The 24,150-nt window shown below is 38.3% G+C and overlaps 1 protein-coding gene across 1 annotated transcript in view; it reads right to left on the minus strand.

The window, feature by feature from the left end:
- FMN2 (formin 2) overlaps positions 1-24,150 on the minus strand; it is a 378,526-nt gene that overhangs the window by 289,000 nt on the left and 65,376 nt on the right. Inside the window, 1 exon segment of the mRNA XM_032242253.1 lies at positions 5,135-5,282. Coding sequence (XP_032098144.1) covers positions 5,135-5,282 — 148 coding nt within the window.

Here is a 24,150-nt window from a genome sequence, read left to right on the forward strand (position 1 = left end):
GAGAGATTGTGTTTTCAATCTCACGGACACTGAGGAAAACATTCACATTCCCCTTTCTGCTTTGTACCTGAGGGCTACATTTCCAATTACCTTTAAAAATGTCGGATCCTTATGAGATACATTTCAGTGGGCTATCTTATCTCTGTTTCATTTTACTGTTCCATCTCTAATTCCTTTTAGTTTGCTCTATATTACTTTATGATCCTTTTGTACATTTTACATATTTATAAGCTGCTCAAATCTTTTTTTGGAAAAAAGGTGAATTACAATGTATTTGGTTGGTGTATAACAGCATTTTAAAGGATTTTTACATGAAAATATTCTGCCATGGTTCTTTATTTTTTCTTTTATTCCTTGCAGCAGGAAGTCATCTACCATGTTTCTACCAGATCCTCTTCCATATATTTTCTTTGAGGACTTTCTGTGCTTGATTGCCTTTCTAAAGTCAGTCGTCTGTTTCTGCTCAGCCATTAACATTTTCAAAGAAACGTAAGGGATTTGATTTTCCATAGATGCAACAACAATGGTCAAGTTCCTATTCACGGCTACACACCTTGCTCCTGCTCCTGGTTCTCCGTGAATTTGAAAAGTCAAGTTAATTATTTCATGGATGTTGTTCAAATCTATTGAACGACCTTTGAAACTTGATATTGAGCTCCTAAATTGGTCCATAAACTGTTTTAGCCCATACAAAACTCTCCCTCAAATCTTGGATTAATGTGCTCAGAAGATAGTTATTTAGATCTTTTCCAGCAAAAGATTTTCATCATTCACTCGAATATTTAAGTATGTACCGTGTGCCAGAAGGTCTTGAAATTCTAAAAGCCGATAGGGAAGACATACACACACACACACACACACACACACACACACACCACACACACACACACACACACACACACACACACACACATATAAACAGAAAAAAATTAGTCCATAACAAACGACAGAGATATGAACAGAATGTCCTGGGACTCCAGAAAAGAGCCCATGAGTGGAAAACAGCCATGGATGGGTGGGTGAGTGCCTTGTACAGGCAAGGAAAAATGGAGGGAGAAGATAGAGAGAAAATGATAAATGGAAAGGATTTCTTTGCATCAATGTTTCTGCCTCCAACTTGTTTTGGTTTTTTATTTGTTTAATGCCACCAATATTTGAAGCACATTACTTCCTTTTGCCCCAGCCAGTCTTATCATTCAGGAGGTGTTCTGCAGACTTCAAAAGGACGATGCTAACACCTTAGGCCCATGTGTGCAGGCAATGCAACTGCATAGGGAGCCAGGATGAGAGCAAAGCACTGCCAGGAATCTGCAACTCACTGGTAAGAAAAAGCACCAAGACCTCGCCATGGCCTCAGCACTTCCAATTCATAAGTAGAAGGGTCAGTTCCTTCATCAATACATAAAGGTGGAAAAAAACATCCTTCACAGAAGAGATAATGAAAATGTTAAAGTGAGATACTCTTTATGCAGTTAAAGTGAGATACATGAAACAGGCAGAAGACAGAGGACCACAAATCTGAATTAGCTGGATATGTGAATTAGGAAATTAATTTTAAGAGGTAGAAAAAAAGGCCGGGCACAGTGGCTCATGCCTGTAATCCCAGCACCTTGGGAGACCAAGGGGGGTAGATCACCTGAGGTCAGGAGTCCAAGAGCAGTTGGGCCAGCATGGGGAAACCCCATCTCTACAAACATACAGAAATTAGCTGGGTAAAGTGGCGGGTGCCTATAATTCCAGCTGCTTGGGAGGCTGAGGTAGGAGAATCAGCTGAACCCGGGAGGCTGTAGTTGCAGTGAACCTAGATCGTGCCATTGCACTCCAGCCTGGGTGACAGACTGAGACACCGTCTCAAACAAACAAACCAACAAAAACAAGCCACAAACAACAACAACAAACAAAACAAGCAAAAAACAAACCACACACACACACACACGCATGCACCCACGCACACACACACACCAAACAAAAAAACTTCTTCAAGTTTCTAAGCTAGACCTGCAAGTCTTTCTTCTTCAGAAAAAAAATGTCATTGAATTCTTTTACTTTGAATTAAAACAGGAAGGGGTCAGCCAGGCACAGTGGCTCATTCCTATAATCCCAGTACTTTGGGAGGCTGAGGTGGGTGAATCACTTGAGGTCAGGAGTTTGAGACCAGCCTAGCTAATGTAGTGAAACCACCTCTCTACTAAAAATACAAAAATTAGCCAGGCATGGTGGCGGGTGCCTGTAATCCCAGCTACTCAGGAGGCTGAGACAGGAGACTCACTTGAACCGGGGAGGCAGAGGTTGCAGTGAGCCAAAATTGTGCCACTACACTCCATCCTGGGTGACACAAAAAAAATTAAAAAGAAAGGGGTCACATGTTACATACAGTGGATTTCACCAAGATGTCACTACATAAGAATGTGCACCTACGAGTTAACTACAAATAGATCAATACTATTAACAATTATACTATCAAACTTTGTGATTGACGTAAAACATGCTATTGCAGGCAAAGTTACCCAATGATACTGACATTCCCACTCTTACAACTGACTGTTTAGAAGAGATTGTGGTATGGTCCTGGGGAATGAGGCTATCTCATGGAAGTGTCTTTCCCAATGAACGGCAGGGAGTCACAACAGAAAACATTTAGAAAGACACATTAGGTCACTCTCATGAAAAAAATACTATATGGCTGTTGGGGTTTATAATAGATCAACCAGAGAAAAATAAGTCACTATGTTAAATTTTTCTTACCTCCATCATCCTCTTCAAGAATGCATTTTTAAAAAGGAGACAAGTTATTTCATTAAAAATCACTTCCTCTGGCATTTTGCAAGCTATCAAATCATGAAGCAAAAACCCGATGACAAACTTCCTGGTATCAGTTCTAACTATCATCTTTTACCAAACTAAAATTTAGATCATCACACTCAATTAACTTTGAGTCAAATGCTCCACCAGTATATATAACCAGCAATATAAAATGTTTCATACCATTTTGTAAAGTGCCCTAAAATTTAAGAATATCATATAAATGTTTCAGTTAGAAAAGTTGAGAATGATACATAGTAGGGAACAGAAAACATGAAAATATCAACCAATCAATGATGCAAAACACGGGATATAAACCACTGTTAAAAGGGCTCTCCGTGAAATCGATTAATTCTACTATATCTACCCCTGAGTATTTTGCATCAATAAATGTTATCATAAATAGTGTAGATAATGGGATCAATATTTTCAGTTGTGTGTTTTTCTTTAAAAACGAAAAGTACTTTTACTCCCTTGATTTTCAGGTGCTATCATGTTAGAGGTCTCTCTGAACATCTTTGCTTAGTGGAACTCTGCTTTGGCCTTTGGGAAACTGCTCTCTGTGTTATGATAAATTCAGCGTCCTACCTGGAACACCACCTCCTACACCCTATCCCCCATTTGTGTTCATTTCAGGGAGGACAGCCCACCTACTTAATACCAAGCAGTGTTTCAAAAGCACTGGACATTTGAAATGGGAGATTCAAAGTCAAGTGTGGGCCCCATTTCAGTGCCCTTGTGGAAGGAAAAAAGGTGTAAATACATCCCTCCAGGGACTGGGATAAAAATAGAAGGCAAGGCTCCCTTTGCAGAACTTTGGGCAGGGGACTGGAATAAAACCTTTTACATTCTTGGCCATTGTTGGCTTGAAAGGGACCTCATGACTAAGGCGATGACATGAAATAATGATAATTATAATAAATAATATTAAACTCACTGAGCTAGGCACTGCAATCTACACTCTAATGCTTCACATAAATGCCTGTAATTCTCAGTACAGCGCTATGCAGTACATGCTATTCTCATCACCATTTTACAGATGAGAAAACAGTACAGTAGTTAGAAAGTTTGCCTAAAATTACAAAACTAATAAGTGGCAAAACCCAAGCTCCATACTCTTAATTTATGATCTGCAACTATGTGTCAAAAATAAGTTTCTAATGACTATCTTCCTCTCTATGAGCTAATGAGGCAAAAAAATCAAAATTCTTAACTCTAATATCTATGTTACCATTTAGGAAAACCTGGTGGAGGGGAAATCTATGAATACCAATGATGCTCTTCTATTTACTCCTCATTCAGGCTTCAGAAATCAATATTTATGCCTAGTTCATTCACCAAGAGGAAGTTGGGAATTTATTACAACAAAATGAAGAAAAGCCCAGGTGCTACGGCTCATGCTTATAATTCCAGTACTTTAGGAGACCGAGGTGAGCCCCAAAGTCTGGATCAGCCTCGGCAACATGGTGAGACTGTGGCTCCACAAAAAATTTGCCGGACGTGATGGTGCATGGCTGTGGTCCCAGCTACTTGGGAGGCTGAGTTGGGAGCATCGCTTGAGCCAGGGAAGCTGAGACTGTAATTAGCCATTGCTCTAGTGCACTACAGAACAAGACCTTATCTCAAAAAAAAAACAACAAAAAAAAAGAAGAACAAAAAACAAGGGAGAAAATAACCATATTCCATAAAGCATTATTACACATATATCGTTCTCAATTCTGTATGACAAATATAAAGTGTTTTCTTAAAATCAGGATTGCAGGTCATCATCCTGCTAAACTCCTCCAAATAAACCTGATGCTAATCTCATGCTATCTTGCCAGCCAGTAACACAAAACACTTTAAGATGACAAAAAGAGCAAAGAGAGAAAAGACTCAACAATAAATATTTTTAAAAGACTATATCTGAATGCCACACAATTAAAAATAAAAGATCACTTAAAACTAAGATTTAGGCCAGGTGCAGTGGCTCATGCCTGTAATCCTAGCACTTTGGGAGGCTGAGGCGGGCAGAACACAAGGTCAGGAGTTCGAGAACAGCCTGGCCAATATAGTGAAACCCTGTCTCTACCAAAAATACAAAAAAATTTAGCTGAGTATGGTGGCGGGCACCTGTAATCCCAGCTACTCGGAAGGCTGAGGTGGGAGAATCACTTGAACCCAGGAGGCGGAGGTTGCGGTGAGCCGAGATTGCGCCATTACACTCCAGCCTGGTGACAGAGCGAGACTCTGTCTCAAAAACAAAACAAAACAAAACACAAAGATTTAATAAAACTTATATCTCTCCATCTTGCCTCTTGCAGTTATCTCTGAAGACAGAGGAAACAATTACCTGCTTCAGCATCCTTGAGCTCGTGTTCTTCATCGGGAGGTTTGGATGGTGGCCACATGGAAGGGACTCGCCTAGGAAACTGTCCTTCTGAATAATCCAACGAGTGTGTGGGTTGACTAACTGCAGCCCAGGTATAAAGTTGATCTTGCTATATTTAAAAATAAAAAATGTTGAAATGCTATTAATTCAGTTACAAAAACAGCCGTGACTCATATATTGCAAAATCATTTCTATGTAAATTACTTATCTATGTATACATATATGAAACATTAAAACAACATTTTATACTATTCAGTGTAGGTTCCTAAGGTGCACTTTTTTTTTTCACACAGTTTTTTTTAACCTTATAACCACATTTGCCTCCACTTCTTTTCTATAGTAAAGCCTATGCCTCTTTCTTTGGGGGGAGAGATGCTGTGTAGACCTGCAGGAAATTATAAAATCAGACAATCCAGACACTCAATCAGAGAACTCCCTGAACTAGCATCTTTAATTCACTGGAATATGGTAACCCTTTTAGAATTGTTTATATACTTATGGGAATGTCAAAGGACAGGCTGTACTGAGCACCACAGGACGATAACAGCCTCCGTGCCTTCGACAACCAAAGACCCAGGAAACCAACTTCTCTAAGTTGGAAACTGTTTGGGAGAGAAACCATGAAAAAATAAATATAGCTGCCAAGAAAAAAAAAGAAATTGGATAGGGATCTTCTGGCCAAGAAAGACCTTGCCAGCTCCAGACCAACAGAATCTGGACAGAATGAGAAAGCAGCTAGTACTATACCTAGGGCCAGGAGACAACCTGCAAATCTCACAAGGAAGGCTGCTCCATGGACTGTAAACACCTTGGAAAACTGCTCATTAGGATTTCAGAATAACAATGTGTTCAACCATTTTAGGAAGCATATGCTCAATATATGCATGCCCTATATTTGTGACATTTTTCTTAACTGGCTGTGTTTCCCTAACACCTTTGATCAACATCGAGTACAGTAAAGGGAAGAACAGTATGGTAGAAGTGAAAAAGAAAAACAAAACAAAAACACCCACTAATTACTGGGTTGAGACTACAAAGTAAATGAGTTATCTGATGGATGTTGCTATTTCTGTATTGAACAAATTAAGAAATTCATAAAATAATCTCCAGCATGAACGGGAAGATACAATGTATAGACCAGTTAGTTTAAGCTTTGCACTTAGGGACAGTCCTTGGCCCTGAGAATGCAGATTCCTGGGGTCAGCTAGGATTACATCAGAGACCACATTTCAGACCCGGCGAAGCATTTCAGCTACGCATATATCTTCCAGCTATCCCATCTTGACCAACACCAGAACCTGTGCTATTTAGCACACTGAATAGAAGAAATAGTTTTTCACTGGTGAAATTAGTGGCTTTAATTAACATAATGAATGTTAGGTATAAGCTGTCATTGGAGAATCTGAAGGAATTCAATGTAAGTAGATTGACTAAGATATCGGAGAACATCCTCATCCTTAAAAAGGCTAAAACTCAGGAAAGGGATGATGTCAAGGTGTGACACCGTGAGCGTGCTACCTCCAACCACTAGTTTAGGAGGATATCTCCTTGCCTGCTGCCAACAGCCGGGCACAGAATCCTATTCCTTGGTGGTTGTATCACATGGACCTTTCACACAAGGTGAGGTGAAGCAGCTACCAGAGTGGCAAGCTGGCCATGCTCTGACTCTCAGGTCGGCTTGTATAAGCTCTTGTGAAAACTAGTGCTGTATATTTAATAAATATTTACATGTTAGGCAGAACTTCATTTGAGATTTGCTTTCATTAAAACCCAGGAAATCCTTACCCCATAAACAGAAATTCAAAATGGAATAAAAACCAAAACATAAGACCTAAAACTACAAAAGTCTTAGACAAAAACATATAGGAAAAGCTTCACGACATTGTTTTTGGCAATGAGTTCTGGAATATAACAAAAGCACAAGCAACAAAAATGTAAAAACAAAAATCAATGAACTGAACTACATCATAATTTAAAACTTCTGTGCATCAGAGGATACAATCAGAGTGAAAAGGCAACCTACAGAATGGGAGGAAATATTTGCAAATCAAGTCTGATAAGGATTGAATATCCCGAATATAGAAAGAACTTCTACAAATCAACAACAAAAAACAAATAACCCGAGTTTAAAATGGGCAAAGGACTTGAATAGACATCGTTTCAAAGGAGATACACAAAATAGTCAACAAGCACATGAAAAGATGCTGATTATCACTAATCATTATGGAAATGCAAATAAAAATGTAATGAGATCACCTCACATCCATGAGGATGACTATTATTTAAAAAACAAACAAACAAACAAAAAAACAACAAAGCACCAGCCTGGGAAACATGGCAAAACCTCTTCTCTACAGAAACATAAAAATTAGCCAGGTGTAGTGCTACACACCTGTAGTCCCAACTACTTGGGAGGCTGACATAGGAGGATCACTTGAGCCCCAGAAGTCGAGGCTGCAGTGAGCCATGATCATGCCACTACACTCCAGCCCAGCAACAGAGCAAGACCCTATCAAAAACAACAACAACAAGATAGAACAGAAATGCTGGCAAGGATGTGGAGAAATTGAAAGCATTGTGCACTACTAGTGATACTGTAAAATGATACTGTTCCTATGGAAAACATATGGCAGTTCCTCAAAAAATTAAAAATAGAATTACCTTATGATCCAACAATTATACTTCTGGATATATATGCAACAGAATTAAAAATAGGATCTCAAAGAAATATTTGTACACCTATGCTCAGAACAGCATTGTTCACAATAGCCACAAGGTAAAAGTAACCCAAGTATCCATCCATGAACGAACAGATAAACAAAATGTGATACATATACAAAATGGGGAATTATTTAGCCTTCAAATAGGAGGAAATTCTGATACATGCTACAGCATGAATGAACCTGGAGGACATTTGGCTAAACGAAATAACCCTGCTACAAACAGACGAATAGGGTATGATTCTACCCATATGAGATATGTAGCATTGTCAAATTCATATTGTCAGAAAGTAAAATGGTGGTTGCCAGGGGCTGGGGGAAGGGGAGATGGGGAGTTATTGCAATGTAATGGGTACAGAGTTTCAGTTTTGCAAGATGAAAAAGTTCTGGAGATTGCACAACAATGTGAATATACTTAACAATACTGAATCATAAAATGGTTAAGGTGATAAATCAATGTTCTGTGTATTTTCTCACAGTTAAAAATGTTTTAATAATTTAAAAAAAACAGTAAATTGCAAGGCTGTTGGGAATAGCTAAGATTCACTTATTCAAGAGAAGCATATGATTAAATTAACAGGTCAGTTCTTAACAGGTAACATGGATACTGTTATGGCTTAAGAAAAGAACTGCAATGTAGCCAGGCATGTGGCTCATGCCTATAATCCCAGCACTTTGGGAGGTTGACTCAGGTAAACTGCTTGAGCCCAGGAGTTCAAGACCAGCCTGGGCAACATGGTGAGATCCCACCTCTACAGAGTATTTTAAAATTGTACAAAAACTTAGCCAGGGATGGTGGCGTACACCTTTAGTCCTAGCTACTTGGGAGGCTGAGATGAGAAGATCACTTGAGCCTGGGAGGTGGAGGCTGCAGTGAGAAAAATTTCTGAAATATAATACCCTCTCCAGTCTACCCTTCCCCACCCTCCAGTTAATGGTGATGATACCCATTTTAGCTATAGTTAGCAACAGTTATTCTACACAGCCCCAGAAAATAACTTCTCTTAAATCTTTGCAGCCACTGCCCTCCTAATATCTCCCAGAGTAGCAGAACCAAATCGGCCACAACAGCATGCCTCTAAGCCTGAGCTTTGGTTCCTCGTGTGTAACATATGTTACATGTAGCATGTTTTAGAAAAATGCTTGGTCCCCCAGCTCCTCTGGGGGTTGGTGGAGAGAAGCAGGGCTGGAGTGACTAAGAGACTCCAGACCTGGTGTCATGATCAACCACCAAAAGACTTTGCCTAGAGAGCCATCATCCTACCAACAGCCTCAGAAATAATTTGTTCCAAATCAAAGAGGAAGCACCAACAACCAAGGGGATAAACTATCTCAATTTGAGTTTCATCCTTCACCAAAACACAAAGCACGCTAAAGCACTCTGTAAAACCTCATATACACAACACAATATCCGGTCAGTCCCTCGGTCTTTGAACCACACCTCGGAACTGTAATGCATTACAAGGCTGTAATGGTAATCTCAAAACCTCTCATTCATCACACAGCTCCACTAGCAGAAAACAGGCAAAACAAATTTATTTCATGTCTCCTCTACGTCTGCAGAATCAAATCCAAACTCTTCAACTTAAATATCATTTCAATGTTCCTATATCCCTACCAAGTACCTTCCCAAATTCATCTCTCATTTCCTAAACCAAGCTTCACGCCACTAGAATGCCCTCTCCAGCTCTACACACTCAGGGAGTCTAATCAATCACTTAAAAAAATCCAGTGGAAGTCCCACTTCACCTGAATCAGATCCACCTCACCTGAAAGGCCACTCCTGAATCAGACAGCTGACTTAACACACCTACCACCCCATATTTTGACACTCAATGGTGTACTATCCAAAATGGTGGCTTGCCACCCACTCCTGAGTGTATATCACGTTTCGCGAATTGACGGAAAACTCCTTTAGGATGAGAAGGGTGTTCATGGGTCTTGCAATCTCCCCTAGCTCTGGACAGTGCTATGATGACTACATAAAAGCCACTTGAGACTGGGTGTGGTGGCTCACACCTGTAATCCCACCACTTTGGGAGGTGGAGGCAGGTGGATCACCTGAGATTGGGAGTTCGAGAGCAGCCTGGCCAATGTGGTGAAACCCCATCTCTACTAAAAATACAAATATTAGTTGGGTGTGGTGGCGTGCGCTTGTAATCCCAGTTACTCGGGAAGCTGAGGCAGGAGAATTGTTTGAATCTGGGATCGACAGAGCAAGGATCTATCTCCAAAAAGAAAAAAACGCACTTGATGCCTACTGAATTAACACATTTATCAAGTAGAAGTAAATAAAAGAGATGGCTGGTCAACACAGGCAGAGGCTGTGGCTGCTAATCTCATTTTCTTCATTTGTTTACCAAGGTACCAAAAGGAAACTTTGTGGGTAGCATATGAAAAACGAGGGTATTAATGGTCTGTTATATCTAAACCTACTGGTAATTAACTATTTAAAGAAAAAACAGAGTAGATAAAAGTCCTAGGATATATTCATTGCTCCACCCTCAGCAAATCTCATCACTTTGTGGAGCCTGGATATTCCCATCAGTAAATCAGGAAAAATGTGTCCCTTGTCTTTTTCAGGGAGCTTGTATGCGGCAAGAGTGAATGATATGTGAAAAGAACTATGAAAATTACACAGTGATATTCAAATGTAATGTGCCATGAATACTATTTGACTTTTTAAAATCTATGTTTGATTAGAATAGTAACACTTTTTTTCTTTAAAAAAATCCTTTTTCAAGAAATTGAAAATCATTATCTCACGTACGCATCAACATCTCTACATAACCAACACGAAACCTTTCTGTGCTTTAAGTGTGACTATAAGTAGTTGAGCAAATTGAGTTTTCTTGGCATTTGTGCTGTTTGTCAACAGATTTTGCTTTCAATTAACAGTTTTCCTGTGGCATTTCCTCAACCATCCATAAACATCTTTGTGTGTGTTTGCGTGTGTATGTGTGTGTTTGCGTGTGTATGTGTGTCTGTGTGTGTGTGTAACGTTTTATTTATTTTCCCAAATAGAATATATTATTTTCTAGCTATATTCCCTTGTTTTCTCAGGATTGTTAAGTATTAATAATCAACATCCTGTGAGTATTAAGAAACTTCAAGGTCAGGATGGATAAGAATTGCTTAACAGAGCAAATCAGTTTTAATTCTGGGTTAAGGCAGGAATGAGTTTTCATGGCCCCACTCCACATCCTTAAATTCTTAAGGTCTGTTTTGGCTTTTGCTTAACGAAATTATGTCTTTCTGTTAAAGAAAACAAATACAAGCTTTCTACCATAGGCATATGAGAAGCTTTAAAATCACAACCTAAAAGTGGCATAAGCAGGCTAAAAGTCTGCTAGCTTAAGAAAAAGAAAAGTTACTTTTAGCAGCTGTTTCCCCTTCTTTTCACTAGGTTATAAATAGTAATGCCTAAAATAACTCAGAGCTATGATCCACAAATAATTTATTGTAGTGTGTGCACTAGAAAATAACAATGCTCAAAGTTAGGCATTCTAAGAGTGCTTCCTTGAGACTTACAGGTAAGATGAGGATTTGGTTCCCACCTTAAAATCTTTCAGATCAGCATTTTTCTGGTTCTTCCATATGCAAGAAAATTTCACTGTCCAACAGTGTGTCTATTAATGCAGAACCTAGATTATTACTGTCTGAGAGGCATTGCTGCTATTCCCATTCTATGATTGGCTTATCTGTGAGTAGAGATAGGATGTCCATCTGTGTGAGAATTAATCTGGGTTTAGGTTCCTCTCTTATTAAGAGACTATCAGCACTGCCACAGCTCAATTGTCTATCAAGGCCGGTAGACCCATATTTAAGTAGGAAAATACAGTAACGATATTCCAGATATTCCAGGAAGTACAATCTCCCACCTGATATCAAAATTTGCAGGAAGGGGGAAAAAAAACATTGAAAAATAAAAATTGCCTTGAAGTATGAAGCTCATTGATTTCTTTATAACCACTCTAAAATCTATCCTGGTCAGGCATGGTGGCTCACGCTTATAATTCCAGCATTTTGGAAGGCTGAGGCAGGAGGATTACTTGACCCCAGGAGCTGGAGACCAGCCAGGGAAAGATAGCAACACCCTATCTCTACAGAAAAAAAATTTTTAGATGAAAGAATTTAGTCAAGTGTGGTGGCCCACTGCTGTGGTCCCAGCTACTGGAGGCTGAGGTGAAAGCATTGCATGAGTCTGGGGGTTTGAGGCTGCAGTGACCTGTGATCGCACCACTGTACTCCAGCCTGGGCGACATGGTGAAATCCTGTCACCAAAACAAAACAAAATCAAATCAAATCAAACCTCACCCTAGATTGTGTAGATAGATCTATCTCAGGCCAGCAGAGGGCTCTAAACCTTGTCCTACCGACCTCAAAAAGAATTGCCTCAACCGAACTGTGTGATCTCTGAGACAAGACTGCCAAGTCCACAGAAGACTGCTTAAAATGCCCATCCCGTCACACAATATTTTGTGTAGGAGGGCTCTGAAGACACATTTATTCCTGATCTTAGAAGTTCACAACTCTGTCTAAAGAACTAAATAGTTGGATGGCATTTTGAGTTTGTGGTTTTGTTTTTTGAGACAGAGTCTGACTTTGTTGCCAGACTGGAGTGTAGTGGCTCAATGCTGGCTCACTGCAACCTCTGCATCCTGGGTTCAAGTGATTCTCCGGCCTCAGCCCCCCTGAGAACCTGGGATTACAGGTTCATGCCACCACGCCCAGCTAATCTTTGTATTTTTAGTAAAGATGGGGTTTCACCATGTTGGCCAGGATGGTCTCCATCTCTTGACCTTGTGATCTGCCCACCTCAGCCTCCCAAAGTGCTGGGATTACAGATGTGAGCCACCTAGGGTGGCTGTGTGTGTGTGTGTGTGTGTGTGTGTGTGTGTGTGTGTTTAATCTCAGGGACAATATAAATTGTGTTGATCAGATGTGCTTTTCATTTTGGCTATTAAAAAACAGTGAAATTCGTATGTGGCCCACCTGACACGTTTAGAGATTCTGGAACGTATGTTTCTGATCAGTATCATTCCTGGTTCCACTTCAGTATTGTCTTGTCTTTTCATCTTTAATCTTGTCACTAAAATTATATCATTTCTTCCTAATCATTGTAAATACTTTTTGGACTAGGTAGCAATAAATACATTACTACTATTAGGGAAATAACAAAAAGGTGTTATTTATTTAATTACCTAAAGAGATGGCATCTCATTTTCTGGCCCAGGATGAAGTGCAGTGGTGTGATCACAGGTCACTGCAGCCTTCGATTCCTGAGTTCAAGCGATCCCCCCACCTCAGCCTCCCAAGTAGCTGGGACTATAGATGAGTTCTACGATGCCTGGCTAGTTTTTCTGGTTTTTGTAGACATGGAGTCTTGCTATGTTGCCCAGGCTGATCTCAAACTCTTGGGCTCAAGCAATCCTCTCACCTCAGCCTCCCAAAGTGTTGGTATTACAGGCAAGAGACACTATGCCCAGCTGTGATGTCCATTTATTTGCCTATGTGAACTCATTTGAGCCATTTATAATATGACTGACTGGCTGGATTAAAAGTAGATCTACTGACAGTAGTCAGAATTGAATTAACAATATCTGGGTTTGTGTTTATCATTTAATTATTAAAAAATAATAGCATAACCCTATATAATTGTTTTGATTCCAAGAAAAACAATAATCAGTACCATATACGACCACATCCACTGTGTATAATTTCTAAATTTTCTTTTCTTTTTTTGAGACGGAGTCTCACTCTGTCACCCAGGCTTGAGTAGAGTGGCACAATCTTGGCTCATTCAAGTACAGTGGCACAATCTTGGCTCTTCTGCCTCAGCTTCCTGAGTAGCTGGGATTACAAAAGTATGCCACCATGCCCAGCTAATTTTTTTATTTATAGTAGAGACGGGATTTTACTATGTTAGCCAGGCTGGTCTCGAACTCCTGACATAAAGCAATCCACTCGCCTCAGTCTCCCAAAGTGCTGGGATTACAGGTGTGAGTCACCATGCCCAGCCTATTTTCTAAATTTTCTTTGAATGTTTTATGTAGCTGTAATCATAGTGCACATGCTTTTATAAATAATACAGGGTTTTAAAATAATTTTGTCATCTTCACACTCATACTTTCTATTTTTGCCACAATCTTCACACAGTTAACACTATAACATCACCCTTCAAATAGCTCTATGTGGATCACATAAATGGGATTGCCTAAAGCATCTATAGCTCACTTTTAAAGAAAAGGATTTATTTAAAATTGGAAATGTATATCATGACACATGATGCAGAAAGAATAAAATAATATCAAAAGATTAAACCCCAGGATGAACGGATATCTCTGAAATGTTTACAAATAGGTCATGCACTGCAACCTCTGCCTCCCAACTTGGATTGAGTCTCCTGCCTCAGCCTCCTAAGTAGTAAGATTACAGGCATGAGCCACCACAGCCGGCTAACTTCTGGATTTTCAGTAGAGATGGGGTCTCATCATGTTGGCCAGGCTGATCTTGAATTCCTGACCTCAGGTGATCTGCCTGCCTCAGCCTCCCAAGCTACTGGGATTACAGGCGTGAGCCACCACGCCCAGCCAACCTACCCCTTTTGAACCAACAATTCCACTCACAGAAGTCTTTTCTAAGGGGAAAATATATCGTAGTACACAAAAAATTTATGTACTAGAATATATTTATTTCAATCTTACATTTTTTAAAAAGAAAAAAAGTAGAATTTCCAAAAATAGCTGTAATAATAAAAAATTTTACTATGTACACATAGTGGGACAATCAAGAATCATTAAAATCACATCTCATTGAATGCCAGGTAAAATACATTTATGGTATGTTGCCAAGTTGAAGTATCTGGCTGTAAATTGCACATTGTAAAAATAATACATGAGGCCAGGTGCAGTGGCTCACACCTGTAATCCCAGCACTTTGGGAGGTTGAGGCAGGTGGATCACCTGAGGTCAGGAGTTGAAGACCAGCCTGGTCAACATGATGAAATCCTGTCTCTAATATAAATACAAAAATTAGCTGGGCGTGGTGGCTGGTGCCTGTAATCCCAGTTACTCTAGAGGCTCAGGCAGGAGAATTGCTTGAACCCAGGAGGTGGAGGTTTCAGTGAGCCTAGATCATGCCATTGCACTCCAGCCTGGGCAATAAGAATGAAACTCAGTCTCAAGAAAAAAAAAATAATAATAATACACGAGCTATATATATATATATATATCTTAAAGGGAAGAGGAAAGGAAATATTAATTAAGAAAAAATTAGCAAGCCAGGATTCAGGGGAGAACACAGACCTAGGGAGTGGAGGTTGGCTCATGTGGGTCCTTTTGGCCCCAACCCTCAACACTCCACAGGATTCCTGTGAGAGCTTGTGGGCACATTATCAGGGGAAAGGGATTGGAGGACCATGACCTCTAAGGGAGACTTGTCCTACTAACCCTTCTCATTGTGGATTAGGATCTAAAATTTCATCACACTGGTAACAAAGATAAATCAGAAGTAGGCAGGTTGAACATTTTCAAGGCTAAAATTCAACTTCAAATCATCTAAATCTTTGAACATACCTCAAGATGATCTTCGAATAGTAGTGCCCCAGGTCCCTGGCAAAAGCAAACATAAATCCTATCTGGGAAAAGATGAGATCAAACTAAGCAACTGCACAGCATAAAATTAAAAAACAAAACAAAACAAAAAAAAACTAGAATAATGGAGACATAAAAAATAAACAAAAATCAATAGAAAAACAGACAATAGAAAAAGACATATAGGGATCCACATTATTATAGATACACATTTTAAAATAGCTATGTTAAATCTCTCCAAGAAGATAAACGACAAAATAGAGAACTTCAGCAAGGAGTGGTGGCTCACGCAGGTAATGCCAGCACTTTTGGGAAGTCAAGTTGGGAGGATTGCTTCAGTCTAGCAGTTTAAGACCAGCCTACATAGCATAGAGAGACTCTGTCTCTACAAAAAAATTTAAAAATTAGCCAGGTGTGGTGGTCCACACCTGCAGTCCCAGCTACTCGGGAGCTTGAGGCTAGAGGATCACTTGAGGCAGGAGGTCGAGGCTGCAGTGAGCTGTGACTGCACCACGGCACTTCAGCCTGGGCAACAAAATGAGACACTGATTTAAATTTTAAAAAAGAAAAATAGAATGCCAATGGATAACTAGAAATAATTTTAAAAACTGAGCAATTCTAGAATAGATAAGTAGCCAAAATTAAAACCTCAACAGATCTACTTAATGGTAGATGAGAAGGAGCTGAATAAAAAATTAGTGCATTCAGAGGGATAAAAAGAAACAAAGCAGAATGAAGAAACAGAGTCAAAGGACCGGAAATACTGCAGAGAAAAGAAGAAGATAAAAGATACAGTGCAAAACTCTAACCTATGTGTAAGGGGAGTCCAGAAAAAAGATGTCATAAAGAGAATTACATAGAAGCGCTATCTACAGAGAGATCATGGGTGAAAATGTTGTCAAATGAAAGAAAGTATCAAACTACCACTGATTTCAAAGCCCTACAAAACCTATAAATGAGTCAATACAGTAAAACTGCTACTAAAAAATCAACTAAAAATAACATCTTAAAAGCAGCCACAAATAGATTACCTTCAAAGAATTAATAAATAGATTATTTTTGTAAAGAAGTCAGTGTCACTGAAAGCTAAAAGATAGTGGAATGATCATTTTTAAACTGGCTACTAGAATTCTACACCTTGTAAAAAGATTTTTCAAGAAGAAAATGAAAGAAATCTATTTTGAAGCCAAAAACACTAAAGAATTTGTCACCTAGGAGGCTTGCACTAAAGGAAATACAAAAAGATGTTCTTTAGGCTGACAGAAAATAATCCCAAATAGATTCCTGAAGATGCAGGCAGAAACAGCAAAGAAAAAAGATTAAATACTGACCATATAAACAGTATTAATGTCTTGTGGAGATAATATAGAAAGAATTAAAATAACATGTAACTTGGAAGTCAAATTTATTAAGTTAAGGAATCTCAAGGTTGCTTAATGTGTCTGGAAACAGGTCTTCAGGTTGCCCTAATTTGTCAGGAAACAGGTGAAAGTACCAAAAAAAAGGCGGGGGAGGAGATGGCAAAAATGTTTGTGATTTTACAAGATAAGCCTAGGTGCAGTGGCTCAGGCCTGTAATCTGAGCGCTTTAGGAGGCCAAGGCAGAAAGACTGCTTGAGCCCAGGAGTTCAAGACCAGCCTGGACAAGATAGTAAAATATCACCTTTAAAACAATTATTAGGAATTTTAAAATAAACACAAAAATTATCTTGGCATGGTGATGCACCCCTGTAGTGTAGTCCTTGCTATGGGGAGGGTGAGGTGGGAGGATGGCTTGAGCCCAGGAGTTCGAGATGCCACCACACTCCACCCTGGGTGACAGAGAGAGACCCTGTCTCAACAGCAATAATAATAATAGTAATAAAAGACAGCTGGTGAAATTATAGCTTTCAACTTACCAGAGAGAAAAATTAAATAGTAAAGAGTAACTGATAAATCCAAAAGACACGAAAGGAAAAGGACTATAGAAGAGATGAGGCAAATGGAAAATATATAATAAGACAGTTCTTTAAATCCAAGCGTTTAAACAACTGTATTAAATGTAAATGGACTTAGCTATACATCAGAAAAAAATAAAAGACCGTCAGGGTAAAAAATGAACTCCAAACCTATGCTCCTTACTGAAAATACAAATAAAAAAGTATAAAAATGATTAAGATTACAGAAAATAAAAAGATATAACATGTAAATTTTAAACTAAAGAAGGCAAGTATAGCTGTATTAATAACAGACAATGATTTACAGCAAACAGCATCATAAGAAACAAAGTGGAAGTCTTCTATTGATAAAAATGTAATTCATAAGGAAAATAAATAATTCTAAATATGTGTGCTTCAAAGCACATATAGCAAAACTTGACAGAGCTATAAGAAAAAAAGACCTGTCCACAAACATCGTGGAAATAACTTTCTCAATAGCTGCCAGAATGAAAAGAGAAAAGGAAGGATATGGAAGATCTGAACAACATAATCGGTAATTTACCTAACGGACTTGAAGTAGAACATTTAACCTAAAACATTCTTTTCAGGCATACACAGCACACTGATGAAAACTGATCACATCTTGGGCTATAAGTAAATCCCAATAAATGGCAACATACAGAAATGACGAAGAGTATGTTTTCTTAACATAATGCAATTAAATTAGAAATCAATAATAAAAGAAGATAAAACAAAGTCTCCATGTTTAGAAATTAAACAATACACTTCTAAATCATACATTATTCAAAAAAGACAGAGTCAAAATTTTAAAACATTTTAAAAATGAAGGATAATAAAAATATTTGCCATAATTATTGGGATACATTTAATCATGTTTAGAGAGAAACCTGTAGGTTTAAATGCATACATTAAAAAGATAAAAAGGTACAAAAATCAGTATGTTAAGGATGGATGCAGCAGTTCACGCCTGTAATCCCAGCACTTTGGGAGGCTGAGGTGGGTGGATCACCTGAGGTCGGGAGTTCAAGACCAGTCTGGCCAACATGGCAAAACCCCATCTCTACCAGAAGTACAAAAATTAGCCGGGCATGGTGGCAAGCACCAGTAATCCCAGCTACTCAGGAGGCTGAGGCAGGAGAATCGCTTGAACCCAGGAGGCGGAGGTTGCAGTGAGCTGAGATGGTGCCACTCCACACTCCAGCCTGGGCAACAAGAGCGAGACTTCATCTAAAAAAATGAAAAAAAAAGATCAATATGTTAAATATCCATCTCAAGATTTTAGGAGAGAAAAAAATCCAGCAATTTAGTCCAAAGAAGGGAGAAAGAAGGAAACAGACGTAAGTGTTAATAGCCTCCAAAGAAGCCTCCTGAAAAAGCTAATGAAATTAAAAACCTCTGACAAGTATAATCAAGTAGAGATGCAAATGTCTACCTTCAGAAATGAAAAAGGAAACACGACACTGATCCTGCAGACTTTGGAGTACTAAGATATTAGAATTACTTTACAGCACAATTTAAAAATGTTAGATAAAACATAATTTTTAGGGAAAGTATGTAATTTACCAAAATCAACAAACAAAATAGAAAATGTGAAGAGTTCCATAACTAGCTTTGCTTTCTTTTTATTCTTGAGACAGAGTCTTGCTCTGTCGCCCAGGCTGGAATGCAGTGGTGTGATCTCGGCTCACTGCAACCTCCGCCTCCCAGGTTCAGGTGATTGTCCTGCCTCAGCCTCCTGAATAGCTGGGATTACAGGCATGTGCCACCACACCCAGCTAATTTTTGTATTTCTAGTAGAGACGGGGTTTCACCATGTTGGTCAGGCTGGTCTCAAACTCCTGACCTTGAATCGCCCACCTCGGCCTCCCAAAATGCTGGATTACAGGTGTGCGCCATCACACCCAGCCCAATTACTTTCAATAGACTCCAAATTATCAGTCTTTTCCTCTATAGCCAGGGTATTGTCCTGTTTAAGAAGTTTTTACCTATTCCACAAGCAACAAGATACCTCCGATGTTATCTTCCAGAAGCTTTGTTATTTTGTGTTTCACATTAACATTTATAATCATCCTAGAAAGGAGTTTTGCGTTTGTAAGATGGATATCAAATTTTTATTATATTTTTCAGATGATTAGCCCATTAATCCCTTCCCATTTACTTAAAAGGCTGTATTAAGCTGCTTTTCAGTGCCACCTTTGTCATTCATCAACTGTCTATACACATGAGAGCCTGTTAGATGGCTCTCTATTCCATTGCATGTTTGTGTGTCCTTATACAAATACTAGAATGCTTAATTACTGTTGCATTATAATAAGTCTTGATACCTGGAATAGTAACTCTGTCCACTTTGATTTTTTTTTAAGATCCTCTTCCTTATTCTAGGCCCTTCCAACATATAGTTTAGAGGTAGTTTGTCACATCCCACTAAAGCACAGATACACGCATTCACACACCCCCTTGAGATAGTGGTTAGAATTACATCTAATCTATTAGTGTGGAGAGAAGTGAAATAACAGACTTCAAAACCATGAACATAATAAATCTGCTGATATATTTGTCATTTCTGATTTTTCTCACTGAAGTTTAATAGGCTTCTGCATACAGGCCATGCACATTTTTGTTCAGCGTCGTCTTAGATTATTTGATGTTCTTAATACTGTCTTAAACATATTAAGTATCTTTAAAATTTATGTTTGCTGATAGAGAAATGACATTGGTTTTACATACTGATTTTGTGTTCAGTAATTAGGTAAATTTTATTTCTAATTATTAATCTGTAAATGTATTTGAAATTTTTATGTATACAATCACATCATCATAAATAATGGCAGTTTCATTTCTTCTCTAATTTCTTATTTATCTTCTGGACCATATAGGAATAAACTGTTCAATAGAAGACAGAGTGGTAACAGTGGCATTGTTTTCTCATTCCTAAACTTAAAAGAACAAACCTTCAATATTTCACCATCTAATGATATTTGTTGTAGCTTTCTTATAATTGTCCTTTATCAAAGTAAGCAAGTTTTCTACCCCTAAGTTTCCTAAGAGTTTCTGTCATGAATGGTGATACAGTTTATCAAATACTTTTCTGATAATCTCTAGTGAGAGTTATTATATACATATACATATATACATATAATGTATATAATGAAAATTATATGGCTTTTAAATATTAGCTGACCTTACCAACCTGGTTTTTATATGTCCTTTGGTTTTCAAATGTTAAACCAGCCTTGCCTTCCTTTATATACATTGCTGGATTAAATTTGCAAATTTTTTTAAAAAAAATTTATATTTATCAGGGATAGTAGCTATAGTTTTCTAATGATTGTATCTGGTTCTACCATCAGGGAAATTTTGGTCTCATAAAATAAGTTGGGCAATGTTTATTCCTCCTCTGTCTTCTGAAACAGTTTATATTTTCTAAGACTGGTTTTATTTCTTCTTTAAATGGTAGAATTCACCAATGAAACTACCTGAACCCAGAGGTTTTGTTAAGAATCTTATTTTATTAATAACAAAAAACATTCTAAGGTGAGGAACAAACTGAAGACCAGACCCAAAGAATGTGTGTGTGTGTGTGTGCGTATGTGTGTATGTCTGTGTGTGTGTGTGTGTGTGTGTGTGTGTGTGTCTGTGTGTGTATACACATGTATGCAAATAATTCCTAGCTCCAAGAGGGCTTGAAAATATAAGCACTCAAGGGAGAGCAAAAACAGTCATACCACCATGACTTGGGCTTTTTAAAACAAATTTTCAAACCCTGCCAGTGATTATGCATTATTTGTAATTAGAATCTAAAGTCATAAATGGCAGTCAGGGTTGTCTCTCCACAAATAGGTTCTAGGTTAAATAGAATAGGTTCTCCCCACACTCTGCTCTGAACTTTTAACGATGGTGTAGACAGGCTTTCTGACATGGCTACAAGTTGGATAAGGCCTGTTTCACTTTGAAGATCCTATTAGTTCATTTCACTAGCCTTCTGCTTCTCACACAGTCAAAAGAAAGTAATACTGGACTCTTAGGTGGGTCAGGAACCCCATTCTGAACTCCATAACCAAAAGAGAGAGATGTGACAGCTCAGGTTTGTTGGAAGTGGGGCTGTTACTGTGAAATACAGAAGCCACAGGAGCTAGAAGAGCAGGGAAAAAACAGTGTTGAGCCTAGAAAAATGGAGAGTATCTTTCAAGTTACTAATGGTCATCTGGAAGACATTAACACAATACCTTTTATTTCTAATGAGGCTAAAGCAGTTCACTTTAAACGCCAGCGTATCAGAGAGAAGACAGACACAAAGATAAGTTTCATAGGGTAGATTTTTAAAAGAACACATAAAAAGGCAGTGTTTATAATTTTGCAGTAGTTGGACAAGCAGGCCGATTTCTTAAAATTTCTTGTTGGTCTCTTACTTTGTGGTACCATGAGACTATTCTATCATCAATTTGAAAATGCAAGTGATGGAAAATCCCAGAATTAAAGAAACAAAACAAAGCAGTCAGGTTGGAGGGGAAACTGTTTTTATGATGTTTTATAGCCGTTTCGTAACTTTTCTCAAATCTTCTGATTGGTTCCAGATAAAAGACTATATATAAATATTATGTAGAAGACTGATCATTAAGCTACCAAAGAATAACAAATCAATATGGAACATAAAAACCTGGTATTAATTAGCTCAATCGTTAAGAGTTGTTACATCTGAATTCAAATACTTCCATTGGCAATATCCAGCCTGTCATTTTTATCTACTAGAGTCTTTATGAGAATGTGGACCAAATAGGGGTTGCGTTCGGGGTTCGGAAGAAAATTATTAATCAGTTCAACATGAAATGCAGGACTGGTATACTTGGTCAGTAACTCGTTCAGTAGCAGCCTGGGAGACTGAGTAGTAGCTTGAGAGAGCTTACTGGTAAGCAGACCCAGTTCAGGCATGGGGGAAGGAGATGTGGTTACTTGATTTTATAAAAGTATGTGATCTATATTTAGAAGTTCATTTCCATGCAACTTGATTTCTGAATTACTGGTTGACCTTGGAGAAAATAAAGTCACTGAAGTCTAACTGACTCTTTCCTAATCATACATTAGAGAGGAAACATATCTAGCCAATCTTGTGGCATTGACAAGAATAAATTATATCACATCAATAATGCCCTGAACATCATCCAGGGAGGACAGTTGATTTACCCAAGGTCACAGCAAATTCAGAAAAACGCAGCAACGTTTTCCTACATCCAGCTAAGCATATAAGCTTTCCTGTAATACACAGAGCTTATGCTCTGAGGCCTTGAAAAACAATATTTTTTTCTTTTTTAATTCAAGCTGAATCTAACTTGGCATTCTGGCTGGATTAAATATTTAACACATCTTCTACCATTATCCAGCTAAGAAAAAAAAAAAATGAGAGAGGTAGGATCTTGTGGTGATTAGGGAATACTCTTAGAATTTAAAAAGTTAATTTTAAATCCTGGTCCCTACTCTTAATCTTGAACAGTTAATCTGCCTGAACTTCAATTTTCCCTCTCTACAATGGGGCTATTATGAGATAATTTTTGCAAACCATAATGGCTGAAATATCTAGTAAGCGTTCCATAAACAGTAGCAACTACAGTTATTATAGTTAAAATTGCTTCTTTCCTTCTTTCATTCCTTCCTTTTTCTCCCTTCCTTTCTTCATTTTTCCTTCTAAATTTAAAAAAAAGTTATTATAATCATTCATTAGTTTCACCTTCAGATAATCCAGACATGGAGGCAATTTTTCTAATACTTCCGAAAAGTGAAAACAAGATCTTTCAGTACAGCTGCTCACAGTCATAACAGAAGCTATTATTTCTCTCAGTAACTGATATTTCAAGGAAAGCATTAAAGCAATGACTAGGCAAGCACAGTTTTAATGAAGCCACATACTCCCACAGATTTCTGACTACCACAGACATACCCAAAGCTGAGTTCTTGAGTAATTAATTGTGAGCAACTACTTTATGCCAGATAAACTAAATGCCAAAGTGAAATGTTAAAGTTAGAAGCATCTCTACAGCTTCAGAAGATGGCTATATAAAGTATTAGCTATTAATACAACACTGTAGAGGAAACAATAATTTTTCATATTAAATAATGTAAGTTGTGAGGTAGGCTAGTTAAATGCCTTTTTTTGCTAAGAAATGAAGGTTTTTCTTAACTTTCATTTTCTAGATACCAGTAAGTACAATTAAGAATAAATCAACTGAAAATTGAATAATTGTTATTCTGCCCACTCTTTCTAAAGCTTTCAAAAACTTGCTCAATTATCCAAGGAAATCCTGTTTGTTTCTAGATCTTATTTTTCTTTCTTCTTGTCCTTCCTATATATTAAAATTCGGGCAATTAACAAATTGCATCTGTTAACCTAACATATCCCACTTCCTCCATGATTCCTACTAACCTGCGGATGTTCAAATTCCATCTTCTTGGTTAATGCATTTTGCTTGATCTTTTCTGGAGACAGGTCCTGAGAAACCTTTTCTATTTTGCATGAGACCGTCCCATCACAAGAGTGGATGCTTTCTCTTACCATCCCAGGGCCAACCAGGATCTCAGCCCTCCACCTTTGCCTGCTCTAACTCAGCTGTTGGAGAGAAAAATCCCCCCTGTGAAGCAAGTTCACGGTCTCTATTTCAGAGACTAAACCCTGCCCTCACTGCCTCCCACACCATCACTGGAACCAGTTCCCTGACTCTGCATTACCTCTCT

This window comes from Sapajus apella, unplaced genomic scaffold, assembly GCF_009761245.1.
Source record: "Sapajus apella isolate SASKATOON/1434 unplaced genomic scaffold, GSC_monkey_1.0 scaffold49, whole genome shotgun sequence".
Taxonomy (NCBI): domain Eukaryota; kingdom Metazoa; phylum Chordata; class Mammalia; order Primates; family Cebidae; genus Sapajus; species Sapajus apella.